The 16,907-nt window shown below is 63.1% G+C and overlaps 2 protein-coding genes across 2 annotated transcripts in view; one reads left to right on the top strand and one right to left on the bottom strand.

The window, feature by feature from the left end:
* Window positions 1-7,303, top strand: part of SH3GL1 (SH3 domain containing GRB2 like 1, endophilin A2) — a 31,653-nt gene extending 24,350 nt beyond the window's left edge. The window contains exons 2-10 of the mRNA XM_032394670.1: window positions 1,544-1,612; window positions 1,892-1,964; window positions 2,888-3,031; window positions 3,468-3,601; window positions 3,771-3,929; window positions 4,222-4,325; window positions 5,047-5,171; window positions 5,305-5,361; window positions 5,827-7,303. Coding sequence (XP_032250561.1) covers window positions 1,544-1,612; window positions 1,892-1,964; window positions 2,888-3,031; window positions 3,468-3,601; window positions 3,771-3,929; window positions 4,222-4,325; window positions 5,047-5,171; window positions 5,305-5,361; window positions 5,827-6,023 — 1,062 coding nt within the window. The 3' untranslated portion in view covers window positions 6,024-7,303. The remainder of the gene's footprint in view (window positions 1-1,543; window positions 1,613-1,891; window positions 1,965-2,887; window positions 3,032-3,467; window positions 3,602-3,770; window positions 3,930-4,221; window positions 4,326-5,046; window positions 5,172-5,304; window positions 5,362-5,826) is intronic.
* A 272-nt stretch (window positions 7,304-7,575) lies between these two features.
* Window positions 7,576-15,453, bottom strand: MPND (MPN domain containing). The gene is made up of 13 exons (XM_032394923.1): window positions 15,446-15,453; window positions 15,050-15,351; window positions 14,079-14,315; window positions 12,230-12,362; window positions 11,697-11,781; window positions 11,408-11,504; window positions 11,062-11,134; window positions 10,905-10,981; window positions 9,976-10,144; window positions 9,802-9,872; window positions 9,365-9,454; window positions 8,611-8,703; window positions 7,576-7,808 (listed from the first exon to the last, which is right to left on the bottom strand). The coding sequence occupies exons 1-13, from the start codon at window positions 15,450-15,452 to the stop codon at window positions 7,722-7,724; spliced, it is 1,521 nt and encodes a 506-aa protein (XP_032250814.1). The 5' UTR covers window position 15,453; the 3' UTR covers window positions 7,576-7,721.
* Between the last annotated feature and the right edge of the window lie 1,454 nt (window positions 15,454-16,907).

The raw sequence follows: 16,907 nt of genomic DNA, 5'->3' as shown, positions 1-16,907 counted from the left end.
GTCTGCACCCTGGGGAGCCCCACACTCAGAGCCGCGGCTCTTCTTTGGACTTCTTTGATTTTCCCTTTTCCCTTTTGGCCTCTTGCCATCTTTTTATCCATTTGTGCCAGTTCCAAGACTGTGAGCCTTGAAGAGAAAGGACATGGGGAATGATCGTCTGCTACCTGAGGGACCTGAGCCCAGAGCTCCCAGGTGGGGGGAAGGGAGATTGGTAGGGGCCCAGCATGGCTTCCTGTGTGCCCGGGTGCAAGGACAGCCTGGTAAATCCAGCCCCACACGTAGTGCCTGAGGATGAGGGCTCTGGGGAGACAGGGAGGCGCCACTCATGCCCCCCACCCGCCCCCAGCAGCCTGCAGGGTCTGGTTGTGCCCCTCCCGTTAGGGAAAGGATGTGGTTTCTGCCTGGGAGACCTGTCCTTGTCTGCCCTGCGCCATGTCCTCCTGCACTGAGCGGGCCATCGGTCCTGGGGCCCCGGAAGGTGTGGTTTTGAGCACCTACGCTTCATCTCCCTCCCAGTTCACCAGAAGAGTCTTGTCTCACGTCAGGCAGTGAACTCATTTCCCTCTCTGGCAACCACTGAATTTGAGAACGTCCTGTTTTACCATCATCAAAAGAAGTGAAACTGTCCCATGAAATAAAGTGGAACGCCCCATAAATGCCTAGGGAGCAACCAGGGTCTTTCCTTACAGAGTGGCTAGCAGCAGGAGGGCAGCCCCTGCCCGTCCTGCAGGGTCCCCTAGAGGATGGCACGGGGCCCGAGCCGCTGCAGGTGGCAGACAGTCACCAGGCAGGCCCTGCACCAGCCCTGCCTCCTTCCTGTCCCCCCACTGCAGCGGCCTCACAGCTCACCTGCACCCCAGGCCCCTCCTGACTCCCAAGCTCAGCCAAGTAGGAACCCCCGACCCACTGGGGAAGTGGCCCTGTCTCCTCTGGACCCTGTTGGGGGGGCGGCACAAAGCGATGGACTGGGTCATTCCCATGTCCATTCAGCCGCAGGACCTCCTCCCCACCACAGACCTGCTCATTTCCCAGAGGTGCCCGGGGAGAATGTATTTTGGGGAAGTGCCGGCCCCAGGGTTCCCAGGATTCCTTTCCAAAGAGGCAGGAATTCAGTGGGGGAAAGGGAGGTGTGCGATCCCCGAGCAAAGAGGCTCTGATGAACCTCTTCCCCACTCCTGGAGCTGAACCATGGCATCACTGTCTGGGTGTGGGCACCTTGGCCCTGAGAGAGGACATCACTCAGCTGCGGTTGGCCCCAGGCAGGTCTCCGGGGATGGTGGGCACTCGAGGGGTAGGCATGGCCAGGAAAGCCTTCCAGCAGGAGGCGCCACCCTCCCACCCCGCCCTGGGATCCAAGGAGGGTGTGGGTGTGGAAGCAGGGTCTCACTCGGCCACCCATCTTGCCGTCAGCTGTGTCCCTGGGAAGCCGTCATGGATGTGCTGACCCCTTCACTGGCTCCCCCCGGCAGTGGACGTGGCTGGAAGGCATAGCTGGGCCTCCTCCTTGTCTGAGGCTCACACTGTTTTCCCTCCTGTCCCCCAGCTGGTCAGTGAGAAGGTCGGAGGGGCCGAAGGGACCAAGCTTGATGAAGACTTCAAAGAGATGGAGAAGGTACCAGGAGAGGTGGTGCGGCCCGCCTGATGCCCGGTGCCGTTTACCCTCACGGGCCACAGCAGCCCTACAGCTGGGCCGCGGGGGGGCTCACGGATGGACGGGTCCCCCGGCCCTGGGAGGCAGGGAGGCCAGCAGCCCTGAGCGCAACACGCCGTTCTTGTGTGGGCTCTGAGGCAGGTGGGGCCGGGGAGCAGCGCACGGGCTGTCCAGGGATGCCAGGTTTGGCCCCTGGCACCCCGATGGTTGCAAAAGCCCACACCCTGCCTCTCTTGACAGAAGGTGGATGTTACCAGCAAGGCTGTGACAGAAGTGCTGGCCAGAACCATTGAGTACCTGCAGCCCAACCCAGGTAGGGGTGCCAGCCAGCTAGGAGGGGTCCGTGTCAGCCAGGAATCGGCCGGTTACCAGAGCCTGAGAAGGAATGTGTGAGCTCAGAGAACTGAAGTGCCCAGGAGTAGGCAGGCGGGTTTCATGGGTGGCTGGATCCAAGGGTCCAAAGGATGTCCTCAGAGTCCTGCATTTCCTTTCCACTTCATCAGGCAGCTCTCGTTCTGTGTGGCAACCCTAGTCCAAAATCACCCTTACAGCTAATAGTCCCACCTGAAAAGAGCATCTTTTCCACCTAACCAACTCACTGGACCAGTTTGAATTGGTTGCCCACCCGTTTGCCAGGCCCACCTTTGGAGCATGAGGCGGGAGTCTCCTAGTCTGAGAGGGAGATGAGGACCTTTCCCTGAGGAAAATCCAAATCTGGGTTCCCATAGAAGGAGGTGATGGATGTGGGACCGGCAGCAACACCAGCCAGGTCCATTCGCGGCCTGGGCCAGGGACAGACCCGAGCGGGCAGAGGCAAGCGCACAGCTCCTCCCCCACGCCAGGTGGGGGGCTATGTCTGGGGCACTGGACCTGCACACACCTATGCCTGCCCCCCTACTTCTCTGGGGTGCTACTGCCCAGGCCAGGGAAGGGAGCTTCTGTGATCGGAGCTGTGCTCTAGGACGAGGAGACCCCGTGGGGTCCGGAGGAGCCAGTCACCTGCCCATTGCCAGTGTTCCTCTGTGGCCGAGGTGAGCAGAGGAGGGAAGTCTACGCAGGAGGTTCTCCTCGGAGCCTGGCCATCAGCAGGCATAGGAACCAAGCTTCCTTGGGTCAGGGCAGCGCTTTAAAAATAAGGGTGTTGGGGAGAGGGAGGCAGCCAGCAGCACTGGCCAAGTGCAGGCCTGGTTCTCGAGAGAGACTGGCCGCATGCCTACCCAGCCTGTTCTCTTCCAGCTTCACGGGCCAAGCTGACGATGCTCAACACGGTGTCCAAGATCCGAGGGCAGGTGAAGAACCCTGGCTACCCACAGTCAGAGGGCCTGCTGGGCGAGTGCATGATCCGCCACGGGAAGGAGCTGGGCGGCGAGTCCAACTTCGGTGAGGGCTCTGGAGGGCCAGAGCGTCTGGCACTGGACAGTGGGATGCCACTTCCCTGCCACTGCTCCAGAGTCTTCTACAGTGCCTGTTAATCCCCTGGGCGAGGGTGACTGAGGCTCCCAAGAACACCTTTCCTTCCTCAGTGGTGGTGAGCGAGCATCGGAGTGTTGCCTGTAGGGCCAAGGCCACTGGAAAGCCTACCCTCGAGCCACAGCTAATGCGGGGGAAGCCGTGGGGTGGGGGGCATGGGGGGTTTGACACCCGTCATTGCCAACTCCTCCTGGCTGCTGGGGCTCAGACTTCAGGGACCCTTGTTTTGTCCTGAATTCTGGCGTCTGGGCCCTGGGGTGAGGGCAGGTTAGCAGGTGGGGTATCTTGGGCCCCGAGGCCCTGGCCTCCTGTGACAGCTTCTCTCCCGATCCCTGCCCTGCTGCAGGGGATGCTCTGCTGGACGCGGGGGAGTCCATGAAGCGCCTGGCAGAGGTGAAGGATTCTCTGGACATAGAGGTCAAGCAGAACTTCATCGACCCCCTACAGAACTTGTGTGACAAAGACCTGAAGGAGATCCAGGTGCTGCGCACCCCCATGCCCCATCCAGCGTGCCTGCCCTCACACAGCCCCCAGGGCAGGTGCCTCACAGCCCCGCTCCCCCACCTCTCCGCCCCGCCCAGTGTGCCCGTCCTCCTGCAGACCCCCGCATGTACCCCCCAGCTCTGATGCCCCCCCCCCCCCCCCCCAGCACCACCTGAAGAAGCTGGAGGGCCGCCGCCTGGACTTCGACTACAAGAAGAAGCGACAGGGCAGGATCCCCGATGAAGAGCTGCGCCAGGCCCTGGAGAAGTTTGAGGAGTCCAAGGAGGTGGCCGAGACCAGCATGCACAACCTCCTGGAGACTGATGTGCGTCCGGCCCCTCCCCAAAAAAAAGCGGGGCGGTGGGCAGAGTCACTAATGCCCTGCCCATAGTGGGCTCAGCCCCTGCTCTGAGCCTGAAGGGGCAGCTGCGGGACCCGAGGGGCCTCTACCCGCCCCCAAAGCTTTCGGGTCTCCTCCAGCAGCGCAGGGGTCAGGCAGATGGGGAGGGGGCCAGCCCCTGTCCCGGGAGCATTCTAGCAAGACTTCCTAAAAGAGGGGGCCTTGGGGGTAGGGGTCACAGGGAGGGCCGCCCCTTCAGTGGGCTGCTCACTTGCAGATCGAGCAGGTGAGCCAGCTCTCCGCACTGGTGGACGCCCAGCTGGACTACCACCGGCAGGCCGTGCAGATCCTGGACGAGCTGGCCGACAAGCTCAAGCGAAGGTGAGCCCCAGCCCCTGGCCTTCCCTGTGGGAGCCTGTCCTGTTTTGGGCTGGGCCGGGGTGCCCTGGAAGCCCAGAGTCATTCCCGTGGATTCCTGGGCGGCCGTTCAGGGCTTCCAAGACCCCACCGCCAGCCTCCTCGACAGCCCAGCCCCGCTTGGAGCCTGTGTCAGAGCAGGGGGCTGGCTTCTTTTCATAAGGAATCCCCAGACTGCACTCGTAGGGTGGGGCCTCCGGGAGGGAGCAAGACCTCATCAGGCTTGCCGCAGTGTCAGAGGGGAGGGTTGGAGTAACCTGAGGCTGGGAGGCCAGAAGAAAAGAGGCCTTTCAGAGCTCTGGGCCTGAGGGGGTGGGTTACCCAGGGCCGGAGCGGACAGGGCTCCCCTCTGAGAGCTGTCACTAGTCTAGGGCCTGAGAAGGACAGCCTTGGGCAGCCGTGTCCCCAGGTCAGGTGGGCATGCTAAGGGGGCTGCAGGGTTTGGCAGGAACTGGCCAGTTGGCAGCCTCTAAGAAGGGCCTGAGCTGGGGGAGCTGACCAACTGGGAGGCCCTTTGGTTAGACCCATTGGGCCTCTGAGTCCAGGCCTGGTCTCAGGGGTCCCTCCCCCTACCCCAAGTCCTGGACAGCAGCATCAACGGTGGGGAGGGAGGTGTCCCTTCACCTTGGCACACACAGGACTCAGGCCCTGCTGGCTGCTCACAGCTCTCCCTCCCTGCCTGCAGGATGCGGGAAGCCTCCTCTCGTCCCAAGCGGGAATATAAGCCCAAGCCTCGGGAGTCCTTCGACCTTGGGGAGCCTGAGCAGTCCAATGGGGGCTTCCCCTGTGCCACGGCCCCCAAGATCACACGTAAGGAGTGGGGAGGGGTCGCCCCCAGCCCGCTGCTCTGTCCAAACTGCAGAGCCAGGCCCACCCCACTCCCTCTGGGGAAGGGGCCCAGCCCAAGGTTCTCAGCCCCCCTTTTTGCTTTGTCTGCAAGCAGCTTCGTCATCTTTCCGGTCTTCCGACAAGCCCATCAGGACCCCTAGCAGGAGCATGCGTGAGTGTCCCTGCGGGCACAGGCCCTGCCCTCACAAGCTCCCCACCTCAGTGCGTAACACTGCCTCCTGGTCTGTTCAGAAGGACCCTTCTCTGGTAGAAGCGGACGCCCCTGGGATTGGTCCTCTTGGCCCATCTCGGGCAGGGGAGGAGCTAGGCACTGGGCCTCCCCGTCCGCGTGAGGGTCTTCCGTGAACACCAAGGGTGTCCCAACAGCCTCTGGGCTCTCCATGTGGCCGCCTGAGGGCTTCTGGTCATTCTCTCACCCTGATGCCACTGGGCGTCCCCAGCTCTTCCCAGGAGCACGTTTGGAGTCCGTTTACGTCCCTCTTTTCCCTTGTCCCTCTTTTCTGACAAGGCTGGGGGGCAGCAGAGGAAGCGGCAGCTGTCCTTCAGGGGCCACGACCAGGCTGGGGCGGGCGGGGTGGGAGGGAGCCAGGGGTCTGAGCCGAGCCCCTGCCCCCAGCACCCCTGGACCAGCCGAGCTGCAAAGCGCTGTACGACTTCGAGCCTGAGAACGCCGGGGAGCTGGGCTTCCACGAGGGCGACGTCATCACGCTGACCAACCAGATCGATGAGAACTGGTACGAGGGCATGCTCCACGGCCAGTCGGGCTTCTTCCCCCTCAGCTACGTGGAGGTGCTGGTGCCCCTGCCGCAGTGAGGGCGTCGGCCCCGTCCACACGGCCTGCATCCCACCTGCGTCTGAGGCGCTCCTGGGGCTGGGGGGGGGGGGGGGGGAGGCAGGCCCCCCCCTCGGGGGGCAGCAGGGGCGGGGGAGGTGGGGACCACTGATGGTAGCGCTCACCCCCAGCCCCCTCTCCACGCAGCAGTCGGCCGGGGCTGCTCCCTGACTGCATCTCCCCAGCCCCGCGCCCCGAGGGGGCGAACACTAAGGTGCTCTTAGAAACACTAACTTCCTCCCGCCCGTCCAGGAACGGGTAACTCCAGGTGGGCCCCCTCACTCACACACACACACATGTGCGTGCACACACACCCTGTCCTGTCCCTCCTTTGTCCCCTCTATTCTGGGGTGGCCCCCACCCCCCAGGAGACCTGCCCTTAACAGGATGAGCTGGAACATCTGTGCCGCTGGGTGTTCTGAGCAGGCCCCGCGGCCGAGACTCACCAGCCCTGCTTTTAAAGTACCCCACAGCACTCCTTCCCAGCCCCAACTCCAGGCCTCCCCAGGCCCCGGCACACCCGGGGTGCCACCTCCCTGGGGAGACACAATCCTGGGGTCCTCAGGGTTCCCCTAAAGACCGGCCCTTCCCTGAGCAGCCTTGGAGCGGCTGTCCTCTCCCTCCTGCAGGGCACTCAGCCCTGCACGCCGGTGCCCTCCCCCCATCCCGCACCCTCTCCTCAGTTCCCCGTGTAGGGTGCCCCACCCCGACAAGCACACAGACGTTTTTCTCGGGCACGAGCTGCCACCACCAGCTGTGCACGCAGCACACCCGTGTGCCCCCGCAGACGGGAGCACAGGAGTCTTGCAGCCTCTGCTCTGCTGAAGGTCAAGTACACAGGCCTTGAGGCATCTTCCCAGACCCCTGGCTGCTGGGACTGCCCTCAAGAGAGGGTCACAGGCGCCTCCCCCTCCTGAGCTGGCCGCTGTGCCCGCAGCTGACAGTGGCCCCAGGCAGGCAGCTGCCCTGACCAGCAGGGCCCAGCCCTGCATCCACTTGCTCTCTTGCCTCGTCCAAAAATTGGCTCAACTGGGGGACTTCGGGACTGGATCACATTCCCCCCTCCTCTGATGACTCAGCAAAGCCCTGGGGACACCAGGCTCTGCTCCTGCCTGAGCCCCCCCCCCACCATTGCCATTCCGGGGGGGAGGCACCGACCTCCCAGCAAAGAATGAGCAGCGTAGCCTTGGTCACAATCAAGGGCAGATCAAAATGTAATCCTGATTTTTTTTAAAAAAAGTATTAAAGGTTTCTTTCTAGAGCCTCTCGCTTGGTTGTGGTGTGGGGTGGGTCTTCCCCCAGCTCCCCTGGACCCTCACGGCTCCCCCGAGGCGTCCCCTGTCAGGGCAGGGCCACTCCCGGGGAGGGTACCTGCCCCCCAGGAGCCAGGGAGGGCGAGCTGTCCCCTGCCCAGCCCTGGCCCCGGGAAGCCCACACCATGGCTGCACGAAAAGCGTCCCCTCCTGCACCGGCCAAGGTGCCACGCCGCGCAGACAGCCGCCCACGTGCCAGTGATGAGTGCGGGGGCGAGGCAGCCCCAGGTGAGACACACGCCCAGGCTATTCGCTTCTCCCCTTTATTATCTGTGCCACAAACAGAGCCCCCAGACCCATTCCCCCTCAGCCGGAACCACTGGGGGCTCGGAGTCTGACCGAGAGGCCCTCGGAGGTGGTGGTGCCTCAGCTCCCTTGTTTAAGGAGGCTGTAGACCTGCTCCAGGACGTGGCCCAGGCCCTGGTCCTTGGGTGTCCTGCTGGCCAGGGAGATCTGAAACGGGCAGGGCTGGCGCCTCAGGGCTGGGCCCAGTGGTCCTGCCCGCCCCCCCATCCTGGCAGAGGGGCTCTACTAACCGAGGTACACAGTAGTGTCCCGAAAACGTTTTGTTTTTAAAGGAGGCGGCCCCCCCTTGCAATGTTCTGGGTTTTGGCGGGGGGAAGGGGGTGCTCTCTGCACATTCCACATCCTGCTCTCTCCCCAGCTGCCTCCCTGCCAGGCTCTCACACCCCCTGTGTGGGGAGCCACCCCCGACCCCACCAGCCCAGTGACGGGGTGGAGGGGACCCGTGGCAGCTTGAAGTTCTGCTCACTAAGTTTGAACAAAACAAGCATGCAAAACTGCATTTCTCTACCTAGTAGAGTTGAAAATGCCTTCTGAGAAGGACTTCCATGTCAGAAGTAAGTCAGAAACCACCCCCCCCAGGCCACCAAGCCCTATGTGTCCCCCTAAATGACTGTAGGGCGGGCGAGCTGGAGAAACCCCTCAGGGTACCAGCTGCGCTCGGATGGCAGCCTCCTGTGCGCTCCCCGTGGGCGCCCAAGCGGAGAGAGGGCCCCAGCGTAGCTTCTCCCCAGCCCGGGGTCTGTGCGCCTTTACGCTTTCAGCTGCATTTCAGTAGTGCTCCCGGTCACCGTCACCACCCACATGTGGCCGAACAAGCTTTCATATCCAGCTGAAGTACTTTATACAGAACAATTTAGGACAGCACCGTTTCTCAGGCTGTCCCTGGATAGATCCTTCGGGGCTCCCCAAGAACTGTCTTCCTCTGCAGGAGACGGGGCATGAGTCTTACCTTCAGCTTGTCGAGGTACGTGTGCTCCTGGCTCCAGGGCTCCTGGAACCTCACGAGGTCCGGGGCGCCCTTGTAGAACTCCACCAGCAACATCTGGAGGACGGGGGACCGATGGGACCCCTGGCGCCCGCCCTCCCGCGCAGGCGCTCGGGACACAGCAGCGAGCACCACGGGCGCCTACCGCCGCCTTTCGGGGGGCTCCCAGTCCTATACAGCACACAGGCGCTACCCAGGACCCCAGGACAGACCACCCGGGAGCGCCACCAGAGGGAAATAAGGGAGCTTCGCAGGAGGGTCCTGGAGGGGGGAGACGGAAGGGGCACCCCCTCCCCCGGCAGAAGGAAGCACCAGTGATTCTGAATGTCGCCACAGACCTGCCCCCGCCCCCTTGTGTAGCCTCCTCCCACGCAACAGCGGATCCGCAATTCCACAGGTGTGATCTACTAGCTGTTTTTAAAACGGCTGTTGGAATGTGGGCACTGAAAACATTCATCTGGGCACCACCGGAAATCCCTCACGTGTCTTCAATCAGTGGCAGGTGCAGAGGCGCGAGGCCGCGGCACCTCCAGCAAGTTCCAGAACAGCAAGGAGGCCAGGTGGGGGGGAGGGTGGCGGGGGCAGGTGGGCAAGAATCTGGGACTTGAGTTTCGGCCGCGGAAGAGGAGTCTGACCCCTGCTCCGATGAGTCCCGCAGTATCGCCCCGTCCAGCTGGGGCCCCAAAGCCCCGCCCTCCCCACCCGGAAGTGAGCTCACCATCTCATGCAGGATGTCATTAGTCAGAAAGTTGTCCTGGACGTAGGCCATCTCCACGTCCATGGGGATGCCGTAGTCACTGGGCCTTTGCTGGCAGGGACACAAGCCGGTCACCAGCAGCCACCTCCAGCGCCCCATCCCATGAGGGATGTGCCCTGGGCCAGCAATGGGAGAATCGAGACTCCAGCTTCAGGGCCACGTGGCCCTGCCCCCCGCACGAGAGGTCGGGAATAGCTCTCCAAACCCCATTTCCGACCCCAGGACAGGCTCGGGAAGGAGGCCGTCTTAGCAACAAGGGCAGCATGCTCCGTGTGGAGCGCACACTTTTCAACGTCCCTCCCGGCCCAGGCCTTCACCAGAACCTCAGAGAGTGCAGGGCTTCTGTTCCCATCTCACAGGAGACACCGAGGCCCCAGCCCCCTCCCGGCCCCGCCTACCTCAGGCGGCGGCATCACCCAGAAGGGTGAGATCTTGGACTCGGGGCCCGGATTGCCAGAGTAGTAAGGGGCTGCAGGAGGAGAGTGAGAGTGGGGGCTGGGCCCGGAGGGGTCAGCGGCCCAGGAGGGCCACGCGCACGCGCACGCGCACGCGCGCCGGGCAGCGGGACTTACAGCAGAGCAGCGCGAGGCAGGGCTGGAAGCCGTTGCTGGAGCCCTGCAGGCGCAGCTGGTAGTCCATCTGCGAGTCGATGTCCTGCAGCGATGGCAGCGCGGGGCTGTGCGGGTGGCTGTGGTACCAGCCCACCAGGGACAGGCCCCGCAGGAGCAGGCTCTGGTAGATCTGGGGGGCACAGGCGAGGCTGGGGCCGGGCGGCGCGGGCCGGGGGCTCTACCAGCCCGTGTGCGCGCACACCCGCCGCGTTCCGTCCCCATGTGAGGCCAGCACGGAGTGTGTGCCTGCTGTGTACCAGGCCCGGGGACGCAGCGGTGGCCAGGACCCTGCCCCCACCCTCCATGAGGCCAGTGGAGGGGGCACAGTCAACAAATACATTAAAAAAAAGACGCACCTGTCATCACAGCAAAGGCAGAAGTTTATTGGGGGCACTGCGGTATCCCTAGCTCATGGAATAATTCCTGGCACACAGTAGGCACTCAAATAGTTAAGTGAGGAGCTAGGTGGGTGTGTGCGCGCTTGCGCAGGACAGGCATTTCCGGATGCCTGAAGCAAGTAGGGGCGAGCGGGGCAAGAGCCAGCTGGGCCGGGAGAAGGCGGGTGTGGAACGCTTGGCACAGCGCCGGGCACACGCAAGGCCGCGCCGGGCAAGCACTGCTAGAGTGGCAGCTGATATTCGCGGGGCTGTCACTGCACGCCGGGCCCGGCATGCAGACGGGGCTTCAGAGGCAAAGGGGACGGGCCACCTGTGCCCAGAGGAAGGATGTCCGCGGGGTCACAGCCACGGGGCGGGCACTCACACACACACACACACATTTGCACACTTGTTGAACTAGGACACCGTGCTAGCCACCAGGACACGGTAGCCAGGACAGCTGTGTCCACCCCCGCCCTCCCCAGAACACCTTGACCCCACGTGTCCCCTCACCTCCTCTTCCATGGTGGCGGCCATATCCGCATCCCCCAGCCGGCTCCGACAGGGGAAGGCTCTCAGCACCGTGAGCACTGCGCAGAGGTGGGGAGAAGGTGTAGACATCATCCCCGGCCCCAAGCACCCCCCTGCCCACCTGGCCCCAAATACCCACTCTGGCTGTTGATGTCCCAGCGGCCCCCCAGGTACCCCACGACCTCGCTGCGAGTCAGGTGGCTGTGGAAGTCCTGGGGAGGGGGTGGACATCGGAAGAGCGGCTCAGGCTGCGGCCCAGCCCCAAATGTCTATCCGCAGGGCCAGAGCTCTTGCTATGTGCAGGGACCACCCCACCCACCTCCTAGGTTCAAACCTTGAGTGCCTACTGTTTACCAGGAGTGACAGGCAGACAAGGTCCCTGCCCTCATAGAGCTAACATTCCAGGGACCCCTCCCAGGTGCCCCAGCCACCTGCCCAGGCCTGGCCTTGGCCCACAAGGGACAAGGTGGCAATGGGGCACGCACCAGCAGGAATAGCACGTTGCTGGAGATGGCCACGTTGAACGGCTGGAACTTGTTGATGGCAGCGAAGGATGTTACTTCCACCAGTGTGTGGGGGTTCCTGCTGGAGCCAGAGGGTCCCACAGCTTCAGGAGCTAGCTCCCCAGGCCTCCGGAGCCAGCTCTGAGCACGGGAGGCCTTGTGCCCACCCTACTCCTGCTCGGGCTGCCCCCACTCCCGCGGAGCGAGTGCACACGGGGGGGGGGGGGGGGGGGACAGGGGTTGGTGGCGGCGGGCACACGGTGTGTCTGACCTGGCAGAGTCGCGACTGCCCAACATGCAGTAACGCACAGGCACCCGGATCTTGTTTTCCACCCGCTTCCCGGGGGGCACGGCCTCTGTGCGTGTGGGGTAACGGAAAAAAGACAGCATCAATCCCTCCCAGCCCAGAACCGGAAAACAAAAGCCCAGGTGGCCCAAGAAAGAAAAGCCTCCAGAGGCAGCTTGAAAAATCAGGCCGCAGAACCAAGAGATTAAGGTGGCGAGTTAACAAATCGGAAAAAGGAGATTAAAATGCCAGATGAAGGGGGGCTTAGGAAATCAGGTGAGGACCTCAGGAAACCAGGCAGGGGGCCAAAAGAATCAGGCAATGAGGCAAAGAAGTCCTTTAGGGGAGCATGGAAATCAGGCAGCATGGGAAAGAAATTAGGCAGCGGGGCTAGGAAGTCAGCCAGGCATCTTGGGAGCGCTGAGAAAAGGAAAGGCCAGATCTGTCCCCTGCCACCTCCCTCACCTTACTTGTGCCCGCCTCCTGCGCGGCCTCCTCCCCTCCCCTAAGCCTCTCACCTGGGTGGGCAGGCTCCAAGGGTCCCTTCGCAGGTGGTCTCCGACTCTTGTCCTCGGTGGAGACCCCTGCCAGAACGTCCTCCTCTTCTTCCTCCATCAACAGCTCCTCCTCCTCCCCTTCACTGGCAGGGCTCTGGTGGGGAGGGGGCGGGGGTGGGGGACGGCCGCAGCACCCTCAGCTGGGTGCCGCCCACCCTCCTCACCACGGTCCACCCAGACCTTTGGCTGGCCTGAGCCTTAGGTTCCTGCCATTGCCCCAGATGTCCACTAGAGGGAGGGAGGGAGCAGAGGCGGCCTACGGTTCTGCTGCAACTCCCGTCTGAGCGCCTTGCAGAAAATCCAAACCTGGCCTCTGCTTTTCACAAGCTGTGTGGCTTCCCGCAAGCGCCCTAACCTCCCTGAGCTCTATTCTCCTCATCTGTAAAACCACACAATGACCTTCACCTGCATAAGGACAACATCGGGGTGAAATAAGATAATGCCTGCAAAGCAATTAGCATGCCTCCTGTTGAATTCACTCATTGGGCAAGCCGGTGCTTACAGGGATTATTTTATCAGAGTCTCTCAATAATCCCTCCTCCTGACCTCCCCTTAACTGCCTGTGCTGGGGTGACTTCCCAGTGTCCAAATCCAACAGTCACATAGTCTCTGTCCTCCTCCCCCTCGCCGCGGTGTCTCACTGACCCTCCTTCTCCTGGGAACTCCTCAGGGACCTCACACCCCTCCCACCTCTCCGGCCCCTCAGTCTCTCACCCCTCCTCCCCCATGCCCAGGCTCGGTCCTCGGGCCTCTTCCCTCCCTACCTGCTCCCCTCCTGGGCAGCCTCGTCCACTCTCCCCCCTTGTCTATGGCAAGATGACGCCCTCAGTCCTGTCTCCAGCCGGGCCCTCCCCTGAGCTCCAGACTCGGGGGTCCAGCTCCAGACTTGGAGGTCTCTTTGTGAGGGGCTCCCGGGCGTCTCACACTCAGCTGGGTGACACTGCACCGGACTGTCCCCCACACCTGCTCCTCCCCAATCCCCATATCTCTGAGGATGGCAGCTCCAGCCATCCTCAGAACAAAACATCCCTTAGCAGTTAACCAACATCTCATGCAGCCGCAGATCCCGTGAGATCCACTTTCAAAATTAGCCAAAACCTGCCCACTTCTTCCCCCATCCATTGTTGGGCTGGCCCACCCCATCATCTCCAACCTGGACCGGTTCAGCCTCCTATACTGGTCCCCAGCTCCCACCCTCGCCCTGCCTCCCAGTCTGTACTGCATACAGCGGCCACCAGAGGGCGCCTGTGGGCCCCTGAGTCAGGTCTGTCCATCCTCTGCCCCTAGCCTTCCAGGGCTCCCACCCACCTCGGGGTAAAAGCGCAAGTCCTCCCTGCCTGTTCCCAGCCTGCCAGCCGCCCTACAGATTTCAGGCCTGCCAGCCAGATATACATATCTGATACATACGGGTACTGTAGTCATCTTTATTTTACATACGAAGACGACTTAGGACCCAGAGAGGGTCTTTGGTTGGTTAAGTCCAGCCAGCTGGTGAATACTCAAAGATCTATTATTATCGTAGCATTCGAAACTCAACCAGATCTGGTCCCTGCCAATGTCCCCAGTCCCCTCAGCTACCCAAGACACGTGAGCCTCCCGCTGTATCCGCTAATCATGGCCCCCCAAGTGCTGTGTTGCTTTCTGCCAACGTGGTTTGGCTGTGCCGTTCCCGCCCTCTGAAAATTCTCTTCACCTTGCTCTGACAAACTCCTGCTCATCCCACAGGGCCCCAGCTCCAACGCCCTCACTCTGGGCACTCCTTATCCAACAGCGCGTCCGGGAGAGCTTGCTCCGAGGCTGAAGGACGCACCTCATCGGCAGCAGCAGTGGGAATGTGGAGCTGGTGTCGCCGGAGCCAGGCTGCCTTGTACTTGTCCAGTTTCTGGCCCTTGTACTTGACAGAAGCCCAGCCACAGCCGGACTTCTTGGCCGGGTTCACCAGCTTTTTGCAGTGGGTGGCCCAGGCGCTGGGTGAGTTGAACACCTGCCCCGTCTCCTGCCACACGATCCTCCCGTCGGGCTGCAGGTCCCCCATGAACTTCTTCCCCTGCAGTTAACAGTGGCCTGGCTGGGCCCGGGGACCTGGGACCCACCAAGGCCCCTCCAGGAAGTCCTCCCTGACCGCCTGCTGCTCCCCAGGGCTTGGCACCCACTTCCGCCTACAGCATCCCTCCCAGGAAGCCTTCCAAGGCTTAAGTGCCTCCCAGCACCTGTGTGTCCATTATCACAGTCCTCATCAGCCCGGGCTGAAAGTGCCCAGCTCTGTGTCTCCACCCCTCACTGGACTGTGAGCCCCCAAAGGGCAGGGACGGGGTCTGCTCGATCCCTGACACACAGCGCACAGTCCGGCGCGCAGCAAGCGCTCCGCTCATAAACTGCTCCCGCTCCCAGACCTACAGCAACAGCAGCGAGCCCGGAAAGCACTCACGGTGGAGCAGGCACCCTGCCGGGCGCTGTATTCATTTAATTCTCACACAACTCCGTGAGGGGGAAAAAAAAAAAAAGCCATTTTATACATGAGGGAACCAGGATATGGAGAGGCTGAGCAAGGTCCCACAGCCGGGAGAGCGGTGGTGTCCTCTTCTGAGCTCAGTTTCTCCTTTGTGCAATGGGGTGTTTGGTAAACGAAGTCCTCCTGCCCAGAGGGGCTCCTGCTGGGTCTGGATGCTCGGTTTCAGCTTTCCCTCCACACACCCGGGCTCGGCCGGCGGCCAGGGAGCTCTGGGCCTCAGTTTCCCCTTCCTGCCTCAGCCGGGATGGGATGGGGGTAGGGGCGCTCACCAGGTAGTAGATGGACAGCACCCCGGCGCCCGGCTCCAACAGCGCGTCTTTGAGGAGCACCCTCAGCGTGACCGCGCGCCTGGTGAGCGCGCCCCCCGGCCCGCCGCAGCCCCCGGCCCCGGCCCCGGCCCCGCAGCCTCCTCCTCCTCCGCCGCCGCCGCCGCCGCCGCCGCCACCGACGCCTCCGCTGCGCGCGCTGCCCGCTCCAGCCGGCCGCTCGGGGTCCTCGGCCTCCGCCTCGTCCTCATCCTCGTCCGGCGCCTCCTCGCCCGCGCCGCCCGCCGGGGACAGCGGCTCCGGAGCTGCGGGCAGCGACAGGCTGCACGGCGCCGCGCGCCCCCGGCCGCCCCAGCCACCCCGCCGGGTGCTCCCCGGCCCCCGCCAGGCCCGCCGTACCTGCCATGGCCGCTCCGCCCCGCGCCCCGCGCCCCGCGCCCCGCGCGCCGCGAGCCCTTTCTTCCCGGCACGTGACACGGCTCCGCCCCGAAGGGGAGGTGCCCCAGCCTGGGGGCTGGCGGGGAGCTCGGCCGGCCGGGGCGAGCGGGGAGACTGAGGCCTCGCGCCTGTGCGCGGACTGGGAGCCGGGGCCCTCAGCCCTCCGGGACCATTCAGAAAACGGAGGCCCAAGGCTACCTTCCGTGGGAGGCGCGTGGCAACATACAAGTGGGGAAACTGAGGCCCCGGGACTTCGGCTTTCGGGGAACTAGTGCCTCCACTCCAGGCGACCCGTTATTGGATTGAGGCCTGCAGCTGGAGGCTACGGGGGACTCAGCTCATTGGGACCAGACGGGAAACTCGAGGGGCCAGAGATCTCGGTCGTTGAGACCAGGGGAGAAACTGAGGCCCTGAGAACGAGCCACAGCGCCCTGGCGCTGCAAGCCAGAATGGGGAAGGAGCCCCGCGCCGCGGCTCTAAAGCGTCCCAGCCGACGTCAGTCTCTAAAGGGTTAACTCCCAGTCCCTGAACTGATTCCACAGTTGGACCGGAGCCCAACAGCCAATTATAGGAGGGTCATTTAAACTTTAACCAATAGGCAGCAGCCGCTGGATTCCCCTCAGCCAATCAGTGTTAAGCTGCTGCTTCCGCCAAACTCGTCCCCCTCAGCCAATCAGCAGGAGCTCCTGGGCTTCCCGTATCCATTCAGTTGTAGAGTTTGGTCCTCCGCCAGCCAATCAGGTCCCGGGTCAAAAAAACGCGTCCGCCGTCTGGCTCTCCGCCCCACTTCCCACGCCCCCTTGCGCGGGGTGTTAGTAGGCGGAGCCCGGCTGGGTGTTCGCTGGGGGGGTGCGTCCCTGTCTTTTGTCCCCGTTGCTTGTCCCGGGACCTTTGCTCCGAGGCGCAGCGACACTTCCCAGAACTGACAGGACTGGAAGTCCGGGGTGGGGGCTCCTAGCCTGCGGGGAGCCATGGGCTGGGCTCTGCCGCGGACGGGTTTACTCGGCCCCCGTCTGGAAAGGGGGACAGGACATTGGGGGTGGGGCGGGGATGTTCAGGGAGGGTGGTCTGGAGTCCGACCGGACCTGGCTCCAGATCCTGCCCCACCACTTCCCAGCCCTGTGACTTTGGCCAAGTGGCTCCTCGTCTCGGGTTCACCATGGGGGCAATAACAATATCTACCTCAGGGCTGTTGCAGAACAGGGCTTGACATCTATCTAATAAGAGCTGGATAAATTTTTGTCAAGTCCACGCCTGCTTTTGGAGTTTCTCACACACGCCCAGCCACCACCACCACCCCCCCCACCCCCCCACCCCACCCCACCCCACCCCCGTCCAGCTACCAACTGGGCATTCCCTAGCATCTCCAGACTCTGACCTTAGTTTATACCCCCATATCCTTGCCCATGTTCTCTTTGACTGT

The sequence above is a fragment of the Phoca vitulina genome, unplaced genomic scaffold, assembly GCF_004348235.1.
Source record: "Phoca vitulina isolate PV1807 unplaced genomic scaffold, GSC_HSeal_1.0 scaffold81, whole genome shotgun sequence".
In the NCBI taxonomy this organism is placed as follows: Eukaryota; Metazoa; Chordata; class Mammalia; order Carnivora; family Phocidae; genus Phoca; species Phoca vitulina.
This window is presented reverse-complemented; position numbering and strand designations above follow the sequence as displayed.